At 43.4% G+C, this 24574-nt stretch overlaps 3 protein-coding genes across 6 annotated transcripts in view; 2 read left to right on the forward strand and 1 right to left on the reverse strand.

Annotated features, from left to right (window-relative positions):
* Positions 1-3064: 3064 nt before the first annotated feature.
* On the forward strand, positions 3065-18183 carry LOC109955619 (uncharacterized). 4 transcript variants are annotated; one of them, XM_020591925.1, is made up of 12 exons: positions 3065-3631; positions 3812-4057; positions 4410-4838; positions 9927-10388; positions 11783-12235; positions 13630-14076; positions 14615-14854; positions 14993-15250; positions 15918-16220; positions 16322-16591; positions 17278-17361; positions 17478-18183. In XM_020591925.1, the coding sequence occupies exons 1-12, from the start codon at positions 3105-3107 to the stop codon at positions 17542-17544; spliced, it is 3786 nt and encodes a 1261-aa protein (XP_020447581.1). In that variant the 5' UTR covers positions 3065-3104; the 3' UTR covers positions 17545-18183. The 4 variants fall into 4 exon arrangements, with proteins under 4 accessions (XP_020447581.1, XP_020447582.1, XP_020447583.1 ...); XM_020591926.1 differs by lacking the exon at positions 13630-14076; XM_020591928.1 differs by lacking the exons at positions 3065-3631; positions 3812-4057 and having other exon boundaries at positions 4451-4542; positions 4650-4838.
* Positions 18184-18267: 84 nt separating this feature from the next.
* fbxo3 (F-box protein 3) lies at positions 18268-24562 on the forward strand. Its single transcript, XM_020591929.1, has 12 exons — positions 18268-18439; positions 19452-19541; positions 19856-20019; positions 20750-20864; positions 20939-21143; positions 21401-21446; positions 22094-22178; positions 22483-22605; positions 22673-22788; positions 22877-22984; positions 23304-23386; positions 24058-24562. The coding sequence occupies exons 1-12, from the start codon at positions 18348-18350 to the stop codon at positions 24202-24204; spliced, it is 1374 nt and encodes a 457-aa protein (XP_020447585.1). The 5' UTR covers positions 18268-18347; the 3' UTR covers positions 24205-24562.
* LOC109955698 (chromosome alignment-maintaining phosphoprotein 1) overlaps positions 24378-24574 on the reverse strand; it is a 7048-nt gene continuing 6851 nt past the window's right edge. The window contains exon 4 of the mRNA XM_020592114.1: positions 24378-24389. Coding sequence (XP_020447770.1) covers positions 24378-24389 — 12 coding nt within the window. The remainder of the gene's footprint in view (positions 24390-24574) is intronic.

The following is a 24574-nucleotide window of genomic DNA, read 5'->3' on the forward strand; positions in this document are numbered from 1 at the left end:
TCTGTCATCTGTGTGTAAGTGTCTCTGTGACACCGTACATGTGTCTCTGTGCGATGTGGTGTCTGCAGAGAGTTTAGTTGCTTTGTGTCTTGGTCTTCTTTGTTAATGCAGTATAAATGTAGTTCTGTATCCACTGTAAACATTTTGTTAGTTTGAAAACACAATGAGGAAATGGGAAACACGACAAATGAAAGCCATTAAAACATAGCAAATAGTACTGTAACTGAGGTTTGTTATTTTTTTTTTTTTTTTTTTTTTTAGAAAGCAGCTATGTAATTTCTGAAATGTTAAATATGTTCAAATCGAGCTGCAGTGTAATGCCACACGTATACAGAAGATTGAGCATTACAGTGTAAGACTGTGTCATCGGTTTAGAGATGCCAGGACCTACTGCAAGTGCTACCAGACATGCAGCTTTCTAGGCATTTGGGATTTTGCTTAGAATAAAGTCAAATCTATAAATAAGTGTTAGACCAAATCTACAGACAGTAGACATGTAGTGTGTAGATAGACCTGCCAGTATGAGCATGTGACTGAAGGACCAGATGTGAGGAATGTTTACGTTTCCTACCCCTTGTACATTTTGAGTCGTACCTTCTCCAGAATGAAACGGGTATCTACCTTTGAACTGATAAACATCAGTAGAACTGATCTGAAACTGTTAAATAATGCATCAGCTGCATATTTGGACAGTTGTGCAGAAACATTCTCATTACTGTAAAGGATTTTAGAAGTTTCAATAGAGGCAAAATAATGGTTTCATTTAACTCTTTGTTTAATCTGGTGTCTTGTTCCTTAGATCACAGAAGCTAGGGCTGTGAGCAGAACCTGTAGAATATAAGGACACATGGCTTGTACAACACAGTCGGCCAGAGATTGCATCCAGAATGCCAGACCCCACCTCGTGGGACACTTAAAGAATCTGTCTGTGATTGTGGAGAACTTGTATCAGAAGGAAGTTTTCACTGGTGAAGAGGTCAGCAAAATAGAGGCAGAGACTGACGACTACGATAAAACCAGAAAAATACTGGACTTAGTTATAAATAAAGGGGAAGATGCCTGTTACTTGTTACTCAGGATTATTGACATGACCAGGAAGAGGACCTTGGAGAGACTGCCGCTTCTCCCTGTTAAAAGAAGAGCAGTTTCTGCTGAGACCAAGGAGTTTGATCTGCACCACTGGATCAGCTGCTTTCCTTTCAAGGAAGATGCACAGATGGACATAAACTACTTACAGGGTATTTGATTCCACAGTGTTGACTGATAATATGTCATGTTTTTATTATTTCTCTGATGTGCTGATTTTATATAAGGTATTTGAATTGGTCTGTGTACAAATAGTTACAGTGTCTATAAAAGGATTCACCCCCTTGGATGTTTTACCCATTTATTGATTTTATAAATCAATCATGGTCAATATCATTTGACTTTTTTGATTTAAAAAAAATTTACAAAACACCTCTTTAATGACAAAGTGAAAACCGCTTTCTACAAAGTAATGTCAATTAAATTAAAATATGTAGAGCGCTTGGGCAGAGCTTGAGCTGTTTTGCAAAGAAGAATAGAGTAAAATTGCAGTGTCCAGATGTGCAAGCCTGACTGAGACCTATCCACACAGACTCAGTGCTGTGACTGCAGCCAGAGGTGCATCTACTAAATATTGACTGGAAGGGGGTGAATATTTATGCAGTCACTTATTTGACATTACATATTTTTATTTAACCCTTGTGTTCTGTTAAGAATCATAATTGACATTACTTTGTAGAAACCTGCTTTCACTTTGGCATTACAGAGGTTTTCTGTAAAAACTTTTCTGTCAAAAAAGCCAAATTATATTGACCACGATCGATTTATAAAATCAATAAAAGGGTAAAACATCCAAGGGGGTGAATACTTTTATAGGCACTGTACTTCTCATTGAGTAAGATGTGTGAGGGCACAGCAGTTCATCCACAGTACATTTATTTACTCATTTTGTTGTTATTTTAGGCCCAAGGCCATGCCACAGATATCAGGCCAAGCTAAAGTCAAAAGCACAAAAACTGTCTCGTGAGTTTTGGATGAAAAGCAAAAATCTGTTTGAAGAAAACAACAAGCCTGATCTGCGGTACACTCCACTGGTATTAGACACACAAGGAATCGTTCCTCCATCGAAAACAAAAAAATTTAAGAGCAAGAAATGCAGGATGAGTCGTCCTAAAAAAATGAGGACATACATCCCTGAGGACAAGAGAGAAATGTCCCCCAGTGACCTGCTGAAAACTGTTAAGAACATACTGGTGGTGGGTAAACCTGGAATTGGAAAGACAGCACTCAGTCATGAACTGTTGAAAGTCTGGGCGGAAAGAGGCGGCGAGGAGCTCGACTACATGTTTTACTTTGACATGAGAGAAGCAGCCATCATCAGGAAGGACATGAGCTTGGAGGACCTTCTGTTCAGTGTGTTCACTGAACCAGATGAAGGCAAAGAAGACGTCTTAGAGGACATAAAGAAGAACTCAGACAATGTTACAGTCATTTTTGATGGACTCACAGATCTCTCTTCACCTGTGGTGAAGAGGCTTGTAAAGCAAGACCTACTACCTGATGCAAAGATCATCATAACGTGCAGACCGGAGGATGAAGAGACCTTCTTTTCTGAGGACAGTCTCAGAGTGGAAGTGAAAGGCTTTAGTGAACAGACCATAAAAACATATTTATGTGCAACACTCGGCGACAAGCGGAAGAAGGTTTTGAGCAACGTGGAGCTGTTCACTCTCTGCCATGTGCCCATGTATGCACTGATGGTGGCTGTCTGCTGTGCATCACACTCCCCACAGCCATGCACTGTAACTGAAATATACATCAATATTGTTCGTTTCTGCCTTCAGATCAACAGCCACGAAACAATCAGACGTATGAATTCCTTCATCAAAAACAAGAGTAAGGAAATACTGTCACTGGCTGAGGTTGCTTTTCTGGCAACTGAAGGGAAAACTGTGAACCTGGCAGAGCTGCCCTATGAAGACAGTTGTGTCTTCTCCTTCCTGAAGCCGCTCTGTGTCAAAGCTTCCATTAATGCCATTACTGATCCAGAAACCACATATGCATTTCTTCATTACACAATGCAGGAGTTTTTTGCAGCACTGTGGCTCTTGAAGAGTCCCGATCACATCAAGGCTGTTTTTCAGCAGTGCTTGACTGAGGAGAAGAAGCACATGAAACATCTGATCCCCTTCATGTGTCGGCTGTTGAGCGAGAAGAGCCCCAGTTTGATGAAGTGTCTGATTCCAGCTGAGGAGCTCAGGAATACCTCCGACTGGTTCTTCAGGGAAATGATAGCCAAATTTTCCCCTCGTCTGTGTGAGTACGAGGAGACTGGTGCTGACGACAGCGACTGTGACATCGACATACTGTTCTTATGTCAGTGCTTGTATGAGTCCCAGTGTCCTGAAGCATGCGCCTGCCTTCTGGACAATCTGGACTACAGTCTCGATCTCAGTGGAGTGAATCTGGATCCTTACCCTTGTAGTGCTGTGGCCTATGTGATCACTCAGTCGAAGGAGAGGAAAATACGGCTGGACCTTGAGGACACATCGGTATCAGAACAAGGGATGAGACAACTGCTGGGATGCTTTAAACATGTCCAATGGTATGGGTGAGCAGTGTCCAGTTGCTGCATAGATTACAGCACATGTCATTAAGAAGCAGTGTTACCATAAACAGAATAAGAGGGGAGTTAAAACTGACAGATAATCTGATAAGAATGATACTGTACTGTTGATAAGTTTCATGATGACGACGTGATCTTCAGTTATTCTTCACAACACAGGTGTGACCCTCTGACCCGACAGATATCGAAAAATTTCCTTCTTAGTGAAGGGCAGATTGGATTTGATGGAAATGAGTTGCATCTTCCAGCTGAGGGTGAAACCCAGCTGTTTGAAAGGGCTGTGGAGGTCCTGCAGAACATGACTACGGAGGTGAATCTCTGCCTCCACTGGGACAGGGGGAGCCACGCCTGCCACAGTCTGTGTGAGGCGCTGTTACAGGCTTTGCCATTCATCCGCTCACTCAGGTAGGTGGCTTTTGTTTTTGTGTACTGTTGATTCTGTTGATTTTGTACTGTTTTATCCTGTTGGTGTGGGGAATGGAAATTCTTCTTTTTGTGTTTGGATCACTGCTTTCTAAACGAGTAGTTTACAAAACAGATGTTGTTTTTGAACATTTCTCTTATCAACCAGAATTTTCTCTTTTTCTGTCAGAGCTTGATGTGCAATAGTTGGGGAAAATACACATTATATGTTTGTCTTATATTTAACATAGCATGGTTTTGAAGTGATACTCGTGTGCAACCATACAGTCTGTGCTTAGGTGTTAAGATGATGATGCTTTGCAGTATATTTAGTACAGATGTGTTTATCATGCAGCTTCAGGAAAACGCAGAGAGACCCAGGACTACAGGACCTGGAGCAGCAACACTTAACACTGGACAGGGAAAAGGGACTGTTACTGGATTTATGTCTTAAGGCAGTTCACAAAGGAGAAAACTGTGGAAATGCAGTGAATAAACTCTTCTCACTATTTCATGTTGCTGCAGAGTTAGATGACTTACTTCTTGTTTTTTACGAACGTCTCAAGACTGAAAGATGTTTAAATGTCCTTCCAAGCCTGAGGCCACTTTTCCAGTTGACTCCTTCAGTCTGGTCCATAGACCTCTCAGAGAGAAAGGCCTCCATCCTCCTGGAAGTGCTGAAACTCCAAACAGAGAAGAAACACGTGAAGCTGACAGGCTGCTCACATGGAGAGAGTGAAGTGAAGAGTCTCCTACAGTGTCTGCCTTATATCTCACAGCTCAGGTAAATGTGTTGGACTACACATGGTTTAACTCTGCATGTGAAGAGTTGTGTTCTAAATTAGATGTGTGAATCTTTAGTGCTGCATAAGTTGTAACGTCACCGTACTGTATCAAATGTTCCTCTGATATGTGTTTGTCCTCAGTGTTGTATTTACACAGTGTGACTGTAGTTGTGTGGAGGTAGTTGAGGCCCCTAGTGCGAGTTAGAGCACAGACAGTGTGGACAGTCAGTGGTAATGAAACAGCTACTGCTGAGACGCTGTCAGAGCAACAGGACGTTCAGTAACAGGTCATGTCAGAAACCACAGACAGAGGCTCCACTGCTGCACAAAGCATCCTCACTCAGATGTAATTAGCAGTGAGAGGAAGCAGCTACTGGAAGTACATTAGTCAAGTGCAGTACTTATGTACAGTCTCATAGTTTCCTGTAGTATTTCCACTTTGTGGTGCTTTATGTTTGGACTGCATTTCAGAGGGAAACCGTTTACTCTCCACTGCTCTGTGTTTATTAGCAGCTGTGGTTTCTTGTTACTTTGCAGTTGAAGATTTCATGTCCATGTACAGTCTGATCAGTTTATAACAGATGAGCCTTTACTACAGATGAAACTACCCAACGGGATATAAACTAAGGCAGTTAGCATTAGCTTCACCACAAGCAGCCGCAGCATGAAAATGCTCCAGTTAGATTTTAGTTTCTGGTGTCACGAGTCCAAATGAATGCTGTCTTCAGTAAATAGACAGGAGCTGCATGTTCAGGCTCTCACTCCAAAACACCAGGCACCAAACCACTGGCTCATGTTTGTAGTTGACTGAACCACAGTATGAAACACAGTGATCATTAGGATCGTTAGTCTTAATGAAGGCCACTGTCTGATGGATCAGACAGAGGAATCAGTGTGTGAATATGCTGCTTTTGGTTTGAATGGTACCACAGCCACAACTTGGAAACACATCAGTCTTCTGCCTGTGTGCCAAGAATGAACTGATGTGAATCACAATCAGACCAGTGCAGCTGTGAGTGGACCCCACAGTCCTGCTAATACGTCCTCATGCAGACACAAGGACCCATCACACATCAGTGGAGAACCTCAGGTTCACACTGTCTGTGGCACAAAGCACATGAGTAGCATCATTTCCAGTTTAACAGCTGCTGTAAAATACCTGAGACCAGACAAGCTGCCTTTGTAACTCCTGACTGGAGTGAACTTTACTGACCATGATGTGATTTCTACCAACTCTGTAGTCTCCAAACGTGATGTTCAGCCTGGCTCAGTAAAAACCATGATTTCATTTGAATCAGCAGCAGCATTCACAAGCTGGAGTCCATCAGAGTGTGTGGATGTTTTTGTGCTGCTGAGATCAAATCATCACCAAATGTTTCCTTTATCCTTCCAGTTTTTATCCTTTGCGGTTAGTTGATGATGATGGAGCCGAGTTTTTGGCGAATCTGTTCTGTGCAGCAGCAGCAGAGAGAGAACAGGAGACAGGACAGACGACACTGGAGCTGTTGTTGTCAGTCTGCACTGATGAAACATTCCTTTATAACGACATAGATGATGAATATGATGATGATGATGATTATAAGGAAGATCAGTGTGACATCCTGCTGGATCTGTGCTCCCATGTGAAGGACTATGAGACTAAAACAGGCCTGAGGGTCCTTCCATCATTACGACCACTTTTCCAGTCGATTCCTTCAGTCTGGTTCATATACCTCTCAGAGAGAAAGGCCTCCATCCTCCTGGAAGTGCTGAAACTCCAAACAGAGAAGAAACATGTGGAGCTGAGAGGCTGCTCACATGGAGAGAGTGAAGTGAAGAGTTTCCTACAGTGTCTGCCTTATATCTCACAGCTCAGGTAAATGTGTTGGACTACACATGGTTTAACTCTGCATGTGAAGAGTTGTGTTCTAAATTAGATGTGTGAATCTTTAGTGCTGCATAAGTTGTAACGTCACCGTACTGTATCAAATGTTCCTCTGATATGTGTTTGTCCTCAGTGTTGTATTTACACAGTGTGACTGTAGTTGTGTGGAGGTAGTTGAGGCCCCTAGTGCGAGTTAGAGCACAGACAGTGTGGACAGTCAGTGGTAATGAAACAGCTACTGCTGAGACGCTGTCAGAGCAACAGGACGTTCAGTAACAGGTCATGTCAGAAACCACAGACAGAGGCTCCACTGCTGCACAAAGCATCCTCACTCAGATGTAATTAGCAGTGAGAGGAAGCAGCTACTGGAAGTACATTAGTCAAGTGCAGTACTTATGTACAGTCTCATAGTTTCCTGTAGTATTTCCACTTTGTGGTGCTTTATGTTTGGACTGCATTTCAGAGGGAAACCGTTTACTCTCCACTGCTCTGTGTTTATTAGCAGCTGTGGTTTCTTGTTACTTTGCAGTTGAAGATTTCATGTCCATGTACAGTCTGATCAGTTTATAACAGATGAGCCTTTACTACAGATGAAACTACCCAACGGGATATAAACTAAGGCAGTTAGCATTAGCTTCACCACAAGCAGCCGCAGCATGAAAATGCTCCAGTTAGATTTTAGTTTCTGGTGTCACGAGTCCAAATGAATGCTGTCTTCAGTAAATAGACAGGAGCTGCATGTTCAGGCTCTCACTCCAAAACACCAGGCACCAAACCACTGGCTCATGTTTGTAGTTGACTGAACCACAGTATGAAACACAGTGATCATTAGGATCGTTAGTCTTAATGAAGGCCACTGTCTGATGGATCAGACAGAGGAATCAGTGTGTGAATATGCTGCTTTTGGTTTGAATGGTACCACAGCCACAACTTGGAAACACATCAGTCTTCTGCCTGTGTGCCAAGAATGAACTGATGTGAATCACAATCAGACCAGTGCAGCTGTGAGTGGACCCCACAGTCCTGCTAATACGTCCTCATGCAGACACAAGGACCCATCACACATCAGTGGAGAACCTCAGGTTCACACTGTCTGTGGCACAAAGCACATGAGTAGCATCATTTCCAGTTTAACAGCTGCTGTAAAATACCTGAGACCAGACAAGCTGCCTTTGTAACTCCTGACTGGAGTGAACTTTACTGACCATGATGTGATTTCTACCAACTCTGTAGTCTCCAAACGTGATGTTCAGCCTGGCTCATTAAAAACCATGATTTCATTTGAATCAGCAGCAGCATTCACAAGCTGGAGTCCATCAGAGTGAGTGGATGTTTTTGTGCTGCTGAGATCAAATCATCACCAAATGTTTCCTTTATCCTTCCAGTTTTTATCCTTTGCGGTTAGCTTGTCGTGATGGAGCCAAGTTTTTGGCGAATCTGTTCTATGCAGCAGCAGAGAGAGAACAGGAGACAGGACAGACGACACTGGAGCTGTTGTCGTCAGTCTGCACTTATGAAACATTCCCTTTTGAAGACATAGATGACGATGATTATAAGGAAGATCAGTGTAACTTCCTGCTGGATCTGTGGTCCCATTTAAAGGACTATGAGACTAAAACAGGCTTGAGTGTCCTTCCATCATTACGACCAGTTGTCCAGTCGATTCCTTCAGTCTGGTCCATAGACCTCTCAAAGAGAAAGGCCTCCATCCTCCTGGAAGTGCTGAAACTCCAAGCAGAGAAGAAACACGTGAAGCTGAGAGGCTGCTCACATGGAGAGAGTGAAGTGAAGAGTTTCCTACAGTGTCTGCCTTATATCTCACAGCTCAGGTAAATGTGTTGGACTACACATGGTTTAACTCTGCATGTGAAGAGTTGTGTTCTAAATTAGATGTGTGAATCTTTAGTGCTGCATAAGTTGTAACGTCACCGTACTGTATCAAATGTTCCTCTGATATGTGTTTGTCCTCAGTGTTGTATTTACACAGTGTGACTGTAGTTGTGTGGAGGTAGTTGAGGCCCCTAGTGCGAGTTAGAGCACAGACAGTGTGGACAGTCAGTGGTAATGAAACAGCTACTGCTGAGACGCTGTCAGAGCAACAGGACGTTCAGTAACAGGTCATGTCAGAAACCACAGACAGAGGCTCCACTGCTGCACAAAGCATCCTCACTCAGATGTAATTAGCAGTGAGAGGAAGCAGCTACTGGAAGTACATTAGTCAAGTGCAGTACTTATGTACAGTCTCATAGTTTCCTGTAGTATTTCCACTTTGTGGTGCTTTATGTTTGGACTGCATTTCAGAGGGAAACCGTTTACTCTCCACTGCTCTGTGTTTATTAGCAGCTGTGGTTTCTTGTTACTTTGCAGTTGAAGATTTCATGTCCATGTACAGTCTGATCAGTTTATAACAGATGAGCCTTTACTACAGATGAAACTACCCAACGGGATATAAACTAAGGCAGTTAGCATTAGCTTCACCACAAGCAGCCGCAGCATGAAAATGCTCCAGTTAGATTTTAGTTTCTGGTGTCACGAGTCCAAATGAATGCTGTCTTCAGTAAATAGACAGGAGCTGCATGTTCAGGCTCTCACTCCAAAACACCAGGCACCAAACCACTGGCTCATGTTTGTAGTTGACTGAACCACAGTATGAAACACAGTGATCATTAGGATCGTTAGTCTTAATGAAGGCCACTGTCTGATGGATCAGACAGAGGAATCAGTGTGTGAATATGCTGCTTTTGGTTTGAATGGTACCACAGCCACAACTTGGAAACACATCAGTCTTCTGCCTGTGTGCCAAGAATGAACTGATGTGAATCACAATCAGACCAGTGCAGCTGTGAGTGGACCCCACAGTCCTGCTAATACGTCCTCATGCAGACACAAGGACCCATCACACATCAGTGGAGAACCTCAGGTTCACACTGTCTGTGGCACAAAGCACATGAGTAGCATCATTTCCAGTTTAACAGCTGCTGTAAAATACCTGAGACCAGACAAGCTGCCTTTGTAACTCCTGACTGGAGTGAACTTTACTGACCATGATGTGATTTCTACCAACTCTGTAGTCTCCAAACGTGATGTTCAGCCTGGCTCATTAAAAACCATGATTTCATTTGAATCAGCAGCAGCATTCACAAGCTGGAGTCCATCAGAGTGAGTGGATGTTTTTGTGCTGCTGAGATCAAATCATCACCAAATGTTTCCTTTATCCTTCCAGTTTTTGTTCTCGGTGGTCAGCTGATTATGATGGAGCCAAGTTGTTGGCGAATCTGTTCTGTGCAGCAGCAGAGAGAGAACAAGAGACAGGAGAGACGACACTGGAGCTGTTGTCGTCAGTCTGCACCGATACAATATTACCGTGTAACGACATAGATGATGATGATGATGATGATGATGACAATTATAAGCAACATCAGTTTAACTTCCTGCTGGATCTGTGCTCGCATGTGAAGGACTATGAGACTAAAACAGGCCTGAGGGTCCTTCCATCATTACGACCACTTTTCCAGTCGATTCCTTCAGTCTGGTTCATATACCTCTCAAAGAGAAAGGCCTCCATCCTCCTGGAAGTGCTGAAACTCCAAGCAGAGAAGAAACACGTGAAGCTGAGAGGCTGCTCACATGGAGAGAGTGAAGTGAAGAGTTTCCTACAGTGTCTGCCTTATATCTCACAGCTCAGGTAAATGTGTTGGACTACACATGGTTTAACTCTGCATGTGAAGAGTTGTGTTCTAAATTAGATGTGTGAATCTTTAGTGCTGCATAAGTTGTAACGTCACCGTACTGTATCAAATGTTCCTCTGATATGTGTTTGTCCTCAGTGTTGTATTTACACAGTGTGACTGTAGTTGTGTGGAGGTAGTTGAGGCCCCTAGTGCGAGTTAGAGCACAGACAGTGTGGACAGTCAGTGGTAATGAAACAGCTACTGCTGAGACGCTGTCAGAGCAACAGGACGTTCAGTAACAGGTCATGTCAGAAACCACAGACAGAGGCTCCACTGCTGCACAAAGCATCCTCACTCAGATGTAATTAGCAGTGAGAGGAAGCAGCTACTGGAAGTACATTAGTCAAGTGCAGTACTTATGTACAGTCTCATAGTTTCCTGTAGTATTTCCACTTTGTGGTGCTTTATGTTTGGACTGCATTTCAGAGGGAAACCGTTTACTCTCCACTGCTCTGTGTTTATTAGCAGCTGTGGTTTGTTGTTACTTTGCAGTTGAAGATTTCATGTCCATGTACAGTCTGATCAGTTTATAACAGATGAGCCTTTACTACAGATGAAACTACCCAACGGGATATAAACTAAGGCAGTTAGCATTAGCTTCACCACAAGCAGCCGCAGCATGAAAATGCTCCAGTTAGATTTTAGTTTCTGGTGTCACGAGTCCAAATGAATGCTGTCTTCAGTAAATAGACAGGAGCTGCATGTTCAGGCTCTCACTCCAAAACACCAGGCACCAAACCACTGGCTCATGTTTGTAGTTGACTGAACCACAGTATGAAACACAGTGATCATTAGGATCGTTAGTCTTAATGAAGGCCACTGTCTGATGGATCAGACAGAGGAATCAGTGTGTGAATATGCTGCTTTTGGTTTGAATGGTACCACAGCCACAACTTGGAAACACATCAGTCTTCTGCCTGTGTGCCAAGAATGAACTGATGTGAATCACAATCAGACCAGTGCAGCTGTGAGTGGACCCCACAGTCCTGCTAATACGTCCTCATGCAGACACAAGGACCCATCACACATCAGTGGAGAACCTCAGGTTCACACTGTCTGTGGCACAAAGCACATGAGTAGCATCATTTCCAGTTTAACAGCTGCTGTAAAATACCTGAGACCAGACAAGCTGCCTTTGTAACTCCTGACTGGAGTGAACTTTACTGACCATGATGTGATTTCTACCAACTCTGTAGTCTCCAAACGTGATGTTCAGCCTGGCTCAGTAAAAACCATGATTTCATTTGAATCAGCAGCAGCATTCACAAGCTGGAGTCCATCAGAGTGAGTGGATGTTTTTGTGCTGCTGAGATCAAATCATCACCAAATGTTTCCTTTATCCTTCCAGTTTTTATCCTTTGCGGTTAGCTTGTCGTGATGGAGCCAAGTTTTTGGCGAATCTGTTCTATGCAGCAGCAGAGAGAGAACAGGAGACAGGAGAGACGACACTGGAGCTGTTGTCGTCAGTCTGCACTTATGAAACATTCCCTTTTGAAGACATAGATGATGATGATGATGATGATTATAAGGAAGATCAGTGTGACTTCCTGCTGGATCTGTACTCCAATGTGAAGGACTATGAGACTAAAACAGGCCTGAGGGTCCTTCCATCATTACGACCACTTTTCCAGTCGATTCCTTCAGTCTGGTTCATATACCTCTCAAAGAGAAAGGCCTCCATCCTCCTGGAAGTGCTGAAACTCCAAGCAGAGAAGAAACACGTGAAGCTGAGAGGCTGCTCACATGGAGAGAGTGAAGTGAAGAGTTTCCTACAGTGTCTGCCTTATATCTCACAGCTCAGGTAAATGTGTTGGACTACACATGGTTTAACTCTGCATGTGAAGAGTTGTGTTCTAAATTAGATGTGTGAATCTTTAGTGCTGCATAAGTTGTAACGTCACCGTACTGTATCAAATGTTCCTCTGATATGTGTTTGTCCTCAGTGTTGTATTTACACAGTGTGACTGTAGTTGTGTGGAGGTAGTTGAGGCCCCTAGTGCGAGTTAGAGCACAGACAGTGTGGACAGTCAGTGGTAATGAAACAGCTACTGCTGAGACGCTGTCAGAGCAACAGGACGTTCAGTAACAGGTCATGTCAGAAACCACAGACAGAGGCTCCACTGCTGCACAAAGCATCCTCACTCAGATGTAATTAGCAGTGAGAGGAAGCAGCTACTGGAAGTACATTAGTCAAGTGCAGTACTTATGTACAGTCTCATAGTTTCCTGTAGTATTTCCACTTTGTGGTGCTTTATGTTTGGACTGCATTTCAGAGGGAAACCGTTTACTCTCCACTGCTCTGTGTTTATTAGCAGCTGTGGTTTCTTGTTACTTTGCAGTTGAAGATTTCATGTCCATGTACAGTCTGATCAGTTTATAACAGATGAGCCTTTACTACAGATGAAACTACCCAACGGGATATAAACTAAGGCAGTTAGCATTAGCTTCACCACAAGCAGCCGCAGCATGAAAATGCTCCAGTTAGATTTTAGTTTCTGGTGTCACGAGTCCAAATGAATGCTGTCTTCAGTAAATAGACAGGAGCTGCATGTTCAGGCTCTCACTCCAAAACACCAGGCACCAAACCACTGGCTCATGTTTGTAGTTGACTGAACCACAGTATGAAACACAGTGATCATTAGGATCGTTAGTCTTAATGAAGGCCACTGTCTGATGGATCAGACAGAGGAATCAGTGTGTGAATATGCTGCTTTTGGTTTGAATGGTACCACAGCCACAACTTGGAAACACATCAGTCTTCTGCCTGTGTGCCAAGAATGAACTGATGTGAATCACAATCAGACCAGTGCAGCTGTGAGTGGACCCCACAGTCCTGCTAATACGTCCTCATGCAGACACAAGGACCCATCACACATCAGTGGAGAACCTCAGGTTCACACTGTCTGTGGCACAAAGCACATGAGTAGCATCATTTCCAGTTTAACAGCTGCTGTAAAATACCTGAGACCAGACAAGCTGCCTTTGTAACTCCTGACTGGAGTGAACTTTACTGACCATGATGTGATTTCTACCAACTCTGTAGTCTCCAAACGTGATGTTCAGCCTGGCTCAGTAAAAACCATGATTTCATTTGAATCAGCAGCAGCATTCACAAGCTGGAGTCCATCAGAGTGTGTGGATGTTTTTGTGCTGCTGAGATCAAATCATCACCAAATGTTTCCTTTATCCTTCCAGTTTTTATCCTTTGCGGTTAGCTTGTCGTGATGGAGCCAAGTTTTTGGCGAATCTGTTCTATGCAGCAGCAGAGAGAGAACAGGAGACAGGAGAGACGACACTGGAGCTGTTGTCGTCAGTCTGCACTTATGAAACATTCCCTTTTGAAGACATATATGATGATGATGATTATAAGGAAGATCAGTGTGACTTCCTGCTGGATCTGTGGTCCCATGTAAAGGACTATAAGACTAAAACAGGCCTGAGGGTCCTTCCATTATTACAACCACTTTTCCAGTCGACTCCTTCAGTCTGGGCCATAGACCTCTCAGAGAGAAAGGCCTCCATCCTCCTGGAAGTGCTGAAACTCCAAGCAGAGAAGAAACACGTGAAGCTGACAGGCTGCTCACATGGAGAGAGTGAAGTGAAGAGTCTCCTACAGTGTCTGCCTTATATCTCACAGCTCAGGTATGTCAAATTCTCTATACATTTAAATTTGATTTATGTTAATTCAGCAAATTATTGTCTAAGAAAAGCTCATAATCACCAGTGTAGTGGATTGATGTTATTTACAAACAAACGTTATGGTAATGAGTATCAGTAATCATTTCACAATATCTGTCCCACTGTGTCTCACATACAATAAAAACTGATTGAAGCTGCTGTATTTATGATGGTTTGTTGTGCCGTATGTTGTCATTGTCATGCTTCAGCCTGAGTGTTCTCAGAGTTCATTCATATTACTTTGTTTTAGCTGTGACCCAACGTTTTTCCAGAGAGTGTGTACAGCTTTCTTTGTGAGATCTTTGTGGCATTCTTGCTGAGACACTGGGCAGTCAGATGTTTAGACCTGCTCAGTGTCTCCTTCCACTGCTGCTTCATCATGATGCTCTCACAATCAGGAAAATGACTGTTAACACAAGCTTCTTAATGACAAATCAAAATGTATTGATATTTAGTTTCCAGAGATTTAGTCTTTGTTTTATTTGGTTTGTTAAATGTACAGAATGAGTGAAGAGAGTTTCCAGCAGCTACTGGCCCTCCTCTGTGAGATCCAGGACAAGGACTTGACCCAGTCCTTCTTGAGTAAGGTAGACCTGACCTCCCACTGTCTAAACTGGGAGCTCCTTCACTATCTGCTACAGCAGTCAGCTCAGCCCATCACTGTGGGCCTGAGAAAGAACCCCTTCCTGCAAGAGAGCATCACACATCTGCTTCCCTTCCTGGACAGGATTGTGTTTAAAAGGTGGTCGCTCTGGTTTTTGTTTTACCACATACAGACATACACTCAGTCCTGTGTAATCAGTTGTATATGTGTTGTTGTGGCTCCTGTTTCAGCAGCGGTTTGTTCGTTCTTTGTCTGAACTACGTGTCCTGGTTTCAGGTTCAGTCCCAGCTTTGTGCTGACTGCCATCAGAGAGCTCCACAGAGCTCAGGCCAGTCACATCATACCCAGTTTAGTGAAGTCATTCGATCATGTGATCAGCCTGACCCGCAGAGAGCTGGACTCCGATGACTGTGCTGCTCTGCTCTTCACCCTCACACACAGTGACAGAGTTCACCTGAACCTGACGTGGACCTCCATACCGGCCGGGGAAACAGAGTCCATCCTGTTCACACTGGACAAAGTTTCTCAGCTCAGGTTAGACACTGGTTCCTGTTTCTCAGCACTGTACCCGTTCAGTCCTCTCTGACGTCTAGGACGTAGGTCAGCTGTCAGTGGAGCACCTTGGATGTTTGAGGAAACACACGAGACGGAGTGGATACTTCCCATCATCAGTGTTGGATGCATTAGATGAGCTCTGTCATCTGAAATGGGTCCTCTACCACAGTATTGTCATACTAATGGTCTTCTGTCATACAGCAGTTGCTAAAATCACAACTATTACCCATTTAACTTGATTATTTAATTTCACATTGTGGTGACAATAACGCTTTGCAGATTTGCTTAAATGCTCCAAAATGAATCATTTAATGTATCGTTGGAGACACCCACGATAATTCGACTGCTTCTCTTTGTGCAAGTCGGATCCCAGACCATTTGTTTCTCATCCAATCAGAGTTCTTATTAGTGATGTCATCATGATCCCAGATCTGAGCCATTGGTGTGATAGGAACTGCGTTGTAGCACTGTGGGACCAAACTGAAGAATAAGATCTGAGTTGTTAAGTTATTATATATCATTTTTACTGTTTAGAATGTTTGTATGTATTTGCTGATTATATTGATAACTGATCAGTGAAATCAAACTAAATGGTTGTATTGTTATTTATCTGTGTAATGTGTTATATCTCTGTTGCTCCTACCAGCATTGACAGGACTCTGCTGCTTCACTTTGTCCACTGCTGTGCTGCCTCTGACGCCCAGCAGGAGGCAGCACCAGGTCTGCTCAGGACTCTGCAGCACCAGTTGGATCTATCTTCCTCCGCCTCTGTGGAGCTGCTAGAGCACGGTCAGACTGAGCCTCTGAGTCTGACTGCTGGTGACTGCAGGGCCATCTCCACCGTCCTGACACACAGCAGCCAGGACACAGAGCTGGACCTGCGAGACTGTGAGGTGCAGGACGGTGCCCTGGACCTGCTGTTTCCTGTGCTAGACAGAGTCCACCTCAGGTGGGAGAGACCTCACAGTGACATAAATCAGAGAGGAAGCTGCTCAGTTTGAGATGTCTGTATCCTGACAGTCTGCTCTTTGCTCTGTTTCTCCTGTGTAGAGCCAGTAAAGCTCTCGTCCTCCAGCTGGTGTCTCTGGTCCCTGTGAACAGAGAGAGGGACACGGTGAGACGGACAGTGTCCCTGTGTAGAGCCCTGGGGGGGGAGCTGGACCTCAGCCACACCACACTGGATCAGAGGTCCTGTGGAGCTTTGGTTCTGATGTTGGACCACTGTGAAGGACTGACAGAGCTGGACCTCAGCTACTGTGAGCTCACTGACCAGCTGCTGCTCACACTCGCCACACAGCTGCACAAAGTCCAGGTCCTGGAGTAAGTGTCACACTCTAGAGAGACACATGTTCACGTGACAACAGTGTGTATGATGCAGTGTCTGCTGCAGATCGGTGGGGGTGGAGGTAACACTGTATATAGTATTTAATCCTACAGCAGGCGGAGTCAGTGTGAGGTTCAGAACCAGTAAAGTCAGCTTCTCTCACTAGTGAGCTGAGAGGTGGGCTCAAGGCTGGTCTGGAGGCAGATACAGGCAGTGTGCACCTCAAATATTATTATGGTTTACTGCATCTTATAGTATTATTATGGCTACAAAGGCCTCCAAGGGCAGATGATGCATTTAGACTTCAGCAGAGAGACGTCCTTGTCAGTGTGTACCTGACGTGGACAATGGTTAACCTACTGTATAAACTGTGTGTGAAGATGGTCAGTTGTACTCCAGTGTCAAAACTCTTTGTAACCCAGCTGTGTGATTCTGTGCAGAACAGGAGACTGACCCTGCTGCCGTCTGGTGATGAGACTGAGGGAAAAGAAGCCAAACATAATTTAAAGTAGTTTTTGTTGTCACTGTGACTTTGCAGGTCTGAAGTGTGTCGCTGTCAGTGAGCCATGAAAACAGTCTTTGTGCTGATGAGTTGGTCTGAGCTGACAAAGAGGAATGAACCAGTCATTTAACAGAACATCATATTTCTCTTCTTGTGTTCGTGTTTGTGTGCATGTTACAGTCTGAGTCACAATGAGATCAGTGATGCTTCAGCTGGCACGTTACTCCAGCTGGTCTCCATCAACCCCTCCATCCACACAGTGAGGTAAGCTTTCATTTCCCACAGAGAAACCATTTATGATGTCTGATTAGTTAAATCGGTAGCATTACACGTTATTCTGGGTGAATGAGTGACCTTTGCTCTCTGATTGGTTTTTCTAGGCTCTTCAGAAACAGCATTGTGGACATGTCGCCCTTTAAGAAGCACCAGCAGTTTGAAATATGGTGACCCAGTCAACGGTCAGGTCCCAGTGTGATCATCAGGGAACAATAGTTTTATGGTCTTTTCATGATGGCTGGATGAAAATAGTACCTAATACTGTGGTAGTCAGTACTTGACAATCTTGTGACATTATAGTGGCATTACTTTAGGTAGATAAGGTGTTGAGGTCAGCAGTGATTTCTAAGATCATGACTTGTCTCCAGTTTTTTATAATGTGGATTTGTTTTTTTTTTTTTTTTTTTTTTTTTTTTTGGACTGACACTATAATGATTCCTCCCATGTCTATACATCAGTTTGTTCTTCAGGGATCATGATTATATTATTTTTATTGTAGAAAAATAAATAGAGGTCATAAGTGTGGGGTTTTTCAGTACTATTAATTGATCTAATTTATATTTGTGTGCTTTTGGAATAACTGTATTCTTGAATACATGATCTAGTTGTAACTATATAATGCATATTTCTGTAAAACACACAGTAATGTTGTGTTATGTTTTAGGTTTTCAGAGTAAATAGCCATTTTTACAAACATGCAAAGTAGACAAAATTGTTTTGGTGGTGTTTGAATGAGAACATTTTAACATTTGATCATTAAAAATAATGAAAATCCACATTAAGCGCTGCTGTGCTGACTGGGTAAAATTTTTTGAACTAGTGAATTCAGTAGAGACAAATGTGAGTTACCAGATATTTAAAAAATGCGTGTAGGAGTGTCGTTAATGCATCCAACACGCTGTGCGCCACCGTCATTAGAAATCACGAAGAAGTGTTCACAATAAAGAAAAGAAGAAGAAGTAGTGTTGCTAGCAATGGCAGCTACTTCAGGGTTACAGATGGATCACCTCCCTTCAGACCCGTTGCTGCACATTTTATCCTTCGTGGGCTTCAGAGACCTCATCCAGTATGTACCTAACACTGCAGCCCAAACACACTTCACAGAGACGGTCAGCAGTCTTTTTTCTAAAACACAAAACACCAGGACGCGAGCAGGTTAGCGGCTGCTACTGAAGTAGCAGGCTGTTAACAACAGAAATAACTACGGCAATGAAAGTAGTCTGGGGGGCTTCTGTGTGACAGACAGCAACAGAAATATGAATGTTTGGTCAGAGGATGGTCAGTTGTACTCCAGTGTTGTTTATTACCGAGCTGCTGTTGAATAAAAACACCTTCACCCCAAGCAGTAGTACTCCTTAGCTTAGCAGGTAGCTATTATTTTAGTTCTAACTTCTAATTAATAGTTATAAAAAGAGTTATCAGTTGATTCCAGCAGGTATTCTTAGATCAAAATGGTGGCTGTCATGTAGAACAGAGCTAGCATGGCGACTTTAGCTCGTACAGTAAGATAAAGATTTTATTTACTGTTAGCTGCTTGCCATTAGCTGCTAACGACTTGTTAGCCTGTAGGTCGGTTATCATAATACTGTCACATTATTCTTATGTAATGGTGTAATGTAACTATTTACTCAGGTACAGGTTTGAGCTACTTGTAAATAATTCTTGATAATTTGTTATTGATTAAATATTTTCAGTGGTGTAGGAAATATTCCGCTAATTAAGATAAGCATCGATAATCCTACTTACAGTAGATAAAGGTAGACCAGCTTCATGTATTAAAGAGTCAGCAGTGAAAGTACACAGATCACTTTCTTGTAGTTAGTGTTTTCCATTATCCTCTATTTTATGCATTAAGATTGTTAAGATATAAAATCTTAATGTGTCTTGTAAGTGAAGCTGTCAGCCAGATGTCAGTAACATCCATCCATCATAAGCTATCAATGGTCCACAACTCAGAAAACAGCCAATCCTCCACTGAACAAGTTGCTGCCAAACAATGCTTAGTATCTGTTTATTTAATGTTATGAAATTAAAGATCTGCCTGTATTTGTGACTCTCTGCCTTTTGTTTCTTTGTAGTTGCAGTTATGTCAGCAGGAGGCTGAATGAACTCTCCAAACACAACCCGCTGTGGAAAGCCTTCTGCTCCAAACACTGGCTGCTTACAGAGTGAGTGGTGTTCAGCTGCTGAAAACTCAACACAGTACTCTGTTATCCCAAAGTGTAATGTTTTCTCCAGGAAATTGCTCAGCAGAGAAGGCAGATCACACACAGACGCATTTTGTGAGCAGTGTTTTCAGTAGATGAACAATAGTTTGGTCACATCCTAAGGTTTTTCCTCAGATGCAAATTAGTCAAAACTAAACATAAAACCAAAATATCTTCATATGAAGCTGCAGTCAGCAACTTTGTCTCACCTTGTTACTGTCAGTCTGCTGGTGAAAAAGTTGTGAAATCAGATGTGTGTTTGTGTGTGTGTTCAGTGCAGACCGGCTGGAGAGCGGCCTGTCCTGGTACTGTCTGTTCCAGCAGTACTACAGAGACCTGGGCCACTACATCCACTACTACCCTGTACTGAAGAGGGCCTGGGAGCAGCTGAAGAGCTTCCTGCAGCAGAGGTGTCCGCGCATGATCGCATCGCTCAAAGGTGACGCAGCCACACCAGCGTATACAATCTGGGTCCAAACAGTCTGAGTGTCTCACCACAATGCCTTCTTGGGTCCACAGTGGTTTACTCCATTTTGATTTGTATTTATATTCAACAAAGCGCTTAGGTGTTGATACCAGACAGTTTCTAGTGTAAACATAACTGTTTCAAACTTAAATTTCTTCATTAAATCATGTTTGACGCAGTCAACTTCTGTATGTAATCATCTTAACAAACAAGATGTGTGTCTGTGGGTGGCTACAAGAGTCTTTAATGTCAGTTTAAGTAATTTTGGATACATTTTGAAGCATGTTTATTTATTTGTCAGTGTAGGATCTTACATGGATGGCAAAACAACTTAAGTGTAGTTTTTAAAAATATACTCCTGTAGGTTTGAGTCCTGGTTGATTTGCCTGTAGTAATTAATATCACAGAAGCTTAAAGAGCCGACATTAGATTTGTACCTTTCTACAGCATCTCCTGGGCAAGAGAATATTCTTAGATTGATCAGGTGGACACAGACAGCTCTCCAGTCAATTGACCATGTTGCTCTGTAGCTGCTGAAGGCGTTTGCCAACATGTTCAGTGTATAACTTTAAAAGTGACTATATGTCACTGTGTATTGTTTCTTTGTTTCTGCTCAAAATAAAGGAAAAATAATACTTGTCAGCATTGTGTCACTCTCGTTTTCTCACTTCAACTTCCAGCTTCTTGTTACTTTCTTCTTCAGAAGGAGCCACAGAGGTGGAGCTTAATGACATCGAGGCTCAGATCGGCTGCAGACTTCCAGACGACTATCGCTGCTCCTACCGCATCCACAACGGACAGAAATTGGTCATCCCAGGGTCAGAATCTATTTGATTGAGTCTCCCTGCTTCTGCCTGTGTCCCAGTCTGACCCCACCGGTCTGTGTCCTCAGGCTGATGGGCAGCATGTCCCTGTCTAACCACTACCGGTCGGAGGTGCTGCTGGACGTGGAGACGGCGGCCGGAGGTTTCCAGCAGAGGAAGGGGATGAGACGCTGCCTCCCGCTCACCTTCTGCTTCCACACTGGACTCAGCCAGTACATGGCTCTGGAGCCCGCAGAGGGACGCAGGATGTTTGAGAGCTTCTACCCCTGCCCTGTCCGTAACCTTCCCGTCTGCCTGTCTTTTCAAACTAAATGTCTCAAAAGTGCTTTACACAGAGGAGAAAGCTTGACTTGATGAGAGTTAAAGTTCCCTCAGATTAGAATCAAACAAGGTTTCTCTAGATTGAATTATGATTATGTGCAGTGAAAGTGCATCAGGTTCTACTTTAGTCGTTTTAAAGACCGATCTGGATCCACCCAGTCTGCTTGTCTCTGTCTCTCTCATTCACACACGCTGCCTTTGTCTTTCAGAATCAGACAGCTCAGGATCCTTCAGCCATCGACATGTTCATCACAGGTTGGTTCCTTCATCTCTTCTGTGAGCTCTGGACATGTGCGCACAGGTGTTCTGGAAACAACAAGAAGGTAGTTAGTGTAGTTTGACTGCTGATTTGGCTGCTCTGCAACATGGTCAGCCATTGGAGCTGCAGCTGTGACTGAGACATGCAGCTCATGGATATAATTAAGGTCATTTAAGACACTATAACTCAGGTCATGTGCTTCTTCCTCTCGCAGTCAAATGTGAACACAGACTGGATACAGACATTTTTAGATTTAATGTGACTGACACTTTGTGAAGATATCATCTCTGATGCCCACTGTAAATAAACATCCATAAATCCACTGAATACATTGAATGAAGACGCAGATTGTAATTGCCTCAGAATCCTCATGATTTTAAGTTCCCTTCAGTTCCCTTTCAGAACCACTGAAATCCATGGGGACACTGCACACAGTTTGTCTCATTGTTGACAAGTACAGGCATAAATCTGCCCCCAGTTAATTAATTTACTTAAATACTGCTTATCAGACACTGGTGAGTTAAAAACAAGGATTTATCTGCAACCATGTGAAAAATATAATATTGTACATTTTGTATGTTCCTGCCGACGTATGGATTTTGGCATTGTAGCAAAGTGTGTGTGTGTGTGTGTGTGTGTTCAGGTTCGTGTTTCTTGGAGTGGTTCACAGCTTACGTCCACAATGTCGTCACAGGAGAATATCCAATCATCAGAGACCAGATCTTCAGGTAAAGCACACACATTACATGTTTTAAGTCCATCATTTATTTATGCTTATTTAAATGCTCTCTCATTTTTGTTGTGTTGTTGACCCACTAACACTAAGTTTGTGAACATGGCCAACGCTGCCAAACATCAGTATCACTACTCTGCTCTCACATCAGAGCAGCAACAGTCAGTCACCTCATTCACACAACACTGGTGGATGGAATCATGTTCCTTCACATTTTCTGCTGCAGAGTTTCTTGAAATTTGGTTAAAATTCACACTAACTTTGGTCCAAACTCGAACAGTGTGCACTTCTCTCTACAGGTATGTGCACGATAAAGGTTGCGTGGCAACCACTGGTGACATCACCGTCTCTGTTTCTACCTCCTTCCTACCAGAGCTTTCCTCCATCCATCCGCCACACTTCTTTTTCACTTACCGCATCAGGTACTGGCTCACCTGTGCACTATGTCCAGTGCATGTGACACGTGTTGTAACAGGTGTGTCTTTTCAGGATAGAGATGTCGAGCAGCGCATCGCCTGAGGCTGCCTGCCAGCTCGACAGCCGCTACTGGAAAATCACCACCTCCGACGGCAACGTGGAGGAAGTTCAGGGGCCCGGCGTGGTTGGTACGCTGCTTGCATCACGTGACCGCCTGTACAGCTCGACCATGATTGGCTGAGATTAGCTGTTAAAGCTGTGTCTGTATTTGTGCAGGTGAGTTTCCAGTGATGACACCAGGAAAGGTCCATGAGTACGCCAGCTGCACCACCTTCTCCACGCCATCAGAGTATATGGAGGGTCACTACACCTTCCACAGACTTGGTAACAGACTGGGGGAAGTTTATGATGCTGTCCTACAGTTTGATTGTCTCACTGTTAAGACATTCACAGTAAACAATGATCAGATTCCTGCAGGTTGCATGATTTCACTGTGAAGCAGCTCTTAAACTACAACCCAGCTATAGCAGCTGTACCTGCCACACTACTCTGTTCAACAGTGGAGCAGCTATAGCTTCACATCTGCTTCTTGGTTATGTAACCCAGCTCCAGCTCTGTAACAGTGAAGCATCAGGAGCTGTTGTCCTGTGAAGCAGCTGAAAGGGCACGGTGTGTATAGCTGTGATGTTTGTTTTTCTTGTAGCCAATAAAGAAGAAGTTTTCCATGTGGCCATCCCTCGCTTCCACATGGTCTGCCCCCCCTTCAGAGAGCCAGTTGTTCGAACGGTAAACTCATTTATACAACTGATTTTCACCTTTGCTCACTGGAGTCTGTGCAGTCAGTTTTGATCTTCTTGTGTGAGACCAAACTGTTTCCTTTCTGCTCTGTGAATACGATACCGTGGGCAGGTCTAAACCTTCTGCAAGTTTTAGTGCAGCCAGACTTGGTTCTATCTTTTGGGACTTCATGGTGACTCTTAGCTCTGACATCGTTTTTATTTTAGAATGTCTGTTTACTTTTTAAGTAAAGGTCCTAAAATGATGTCAGGCTTTTAAGGCTTTGGCCACATTTTGCTGGACAAAATCTGGGATGTAACATTATTTTCACATCTGGCATTTGTCTTCAAGGCTGCAGGTCTTTAGAACCAGCTCTTAAATCTGTCTTAAAAACATCAGAAAACAGTGAAAAATGCAACATCATTAAGTGTTTTGTTTTGTCCAAAACCACAAATATTGAATTTACTGTCATGTAAGACAAAAGCAGCAAAGCCTTGCGTTTAAGAACATGAAACCATCAAATCGAATTATCAGACTAGTTTGAATGGATCAATTAACTGATCACTGCAGTTTTCATAGCTCTCAGCAGGTAAAGTGCAGTTTTGTTTCACAGCCACTGAGAACCTGCCGAACTTGATTTAAGTAAACTGAGACTGATGGTGTGTTTTTGATTTCTGCAGCAAAAGGCAGCCACCAGTTACACAACTCGCTTTGACGACCACGACCACGATGGCGAGTACTGCGACGGCGATGGCGATGATTTTGGCGATCTGAGAGGAATCAACATGGCCGCCTTGGAGGGCGCGTGGTGTCCTCGACACATCTGACCTCTGCCCCCCCCCAGCAGTTTCACTGCACTGCTCATGGACTAAGTTATTCGGATCTGATTGACGGCAGTAAAACATCCTTCGTGACCTCACTAACGGAGGCCAGGGGATTCTGGGAGAGGTAGTACCAAGCAGAGCCATACCCGGGACAGATTCACGGCAACTTCCAGCTGTCAGTCAAAAAGCTGAAACACAATGTGTACAAGGTGCAGTTTAATGGAAAAGATCTGATTCTTTCTCTTGTTTAAACTTTTCTTCTTGGGATGTAAAAATATTGGACAAGGGAAGAACTTCCTGATCTTCTCTTTGGCTTTCAGGATGGTTATTTGTGGTGCCTGGCTAAGTTCTTTTTTTTTTTTTCCCCTCAGCA

The sequence above is a fragment of the Monopterus albus genome, unplaced genomic scaffold (assembly GCF_001952655.1).
Source record: "Monopterus albus unplaced genomic scaffold, M_albus_1.0 scaffold16.1, whole genome shotgun sequence".
NCBI lineage: Eukaryota > Metazoa > Chordata > Actinopteri > Synbranchiformes > Synbranchidae > Monopterus > Monopterus albus.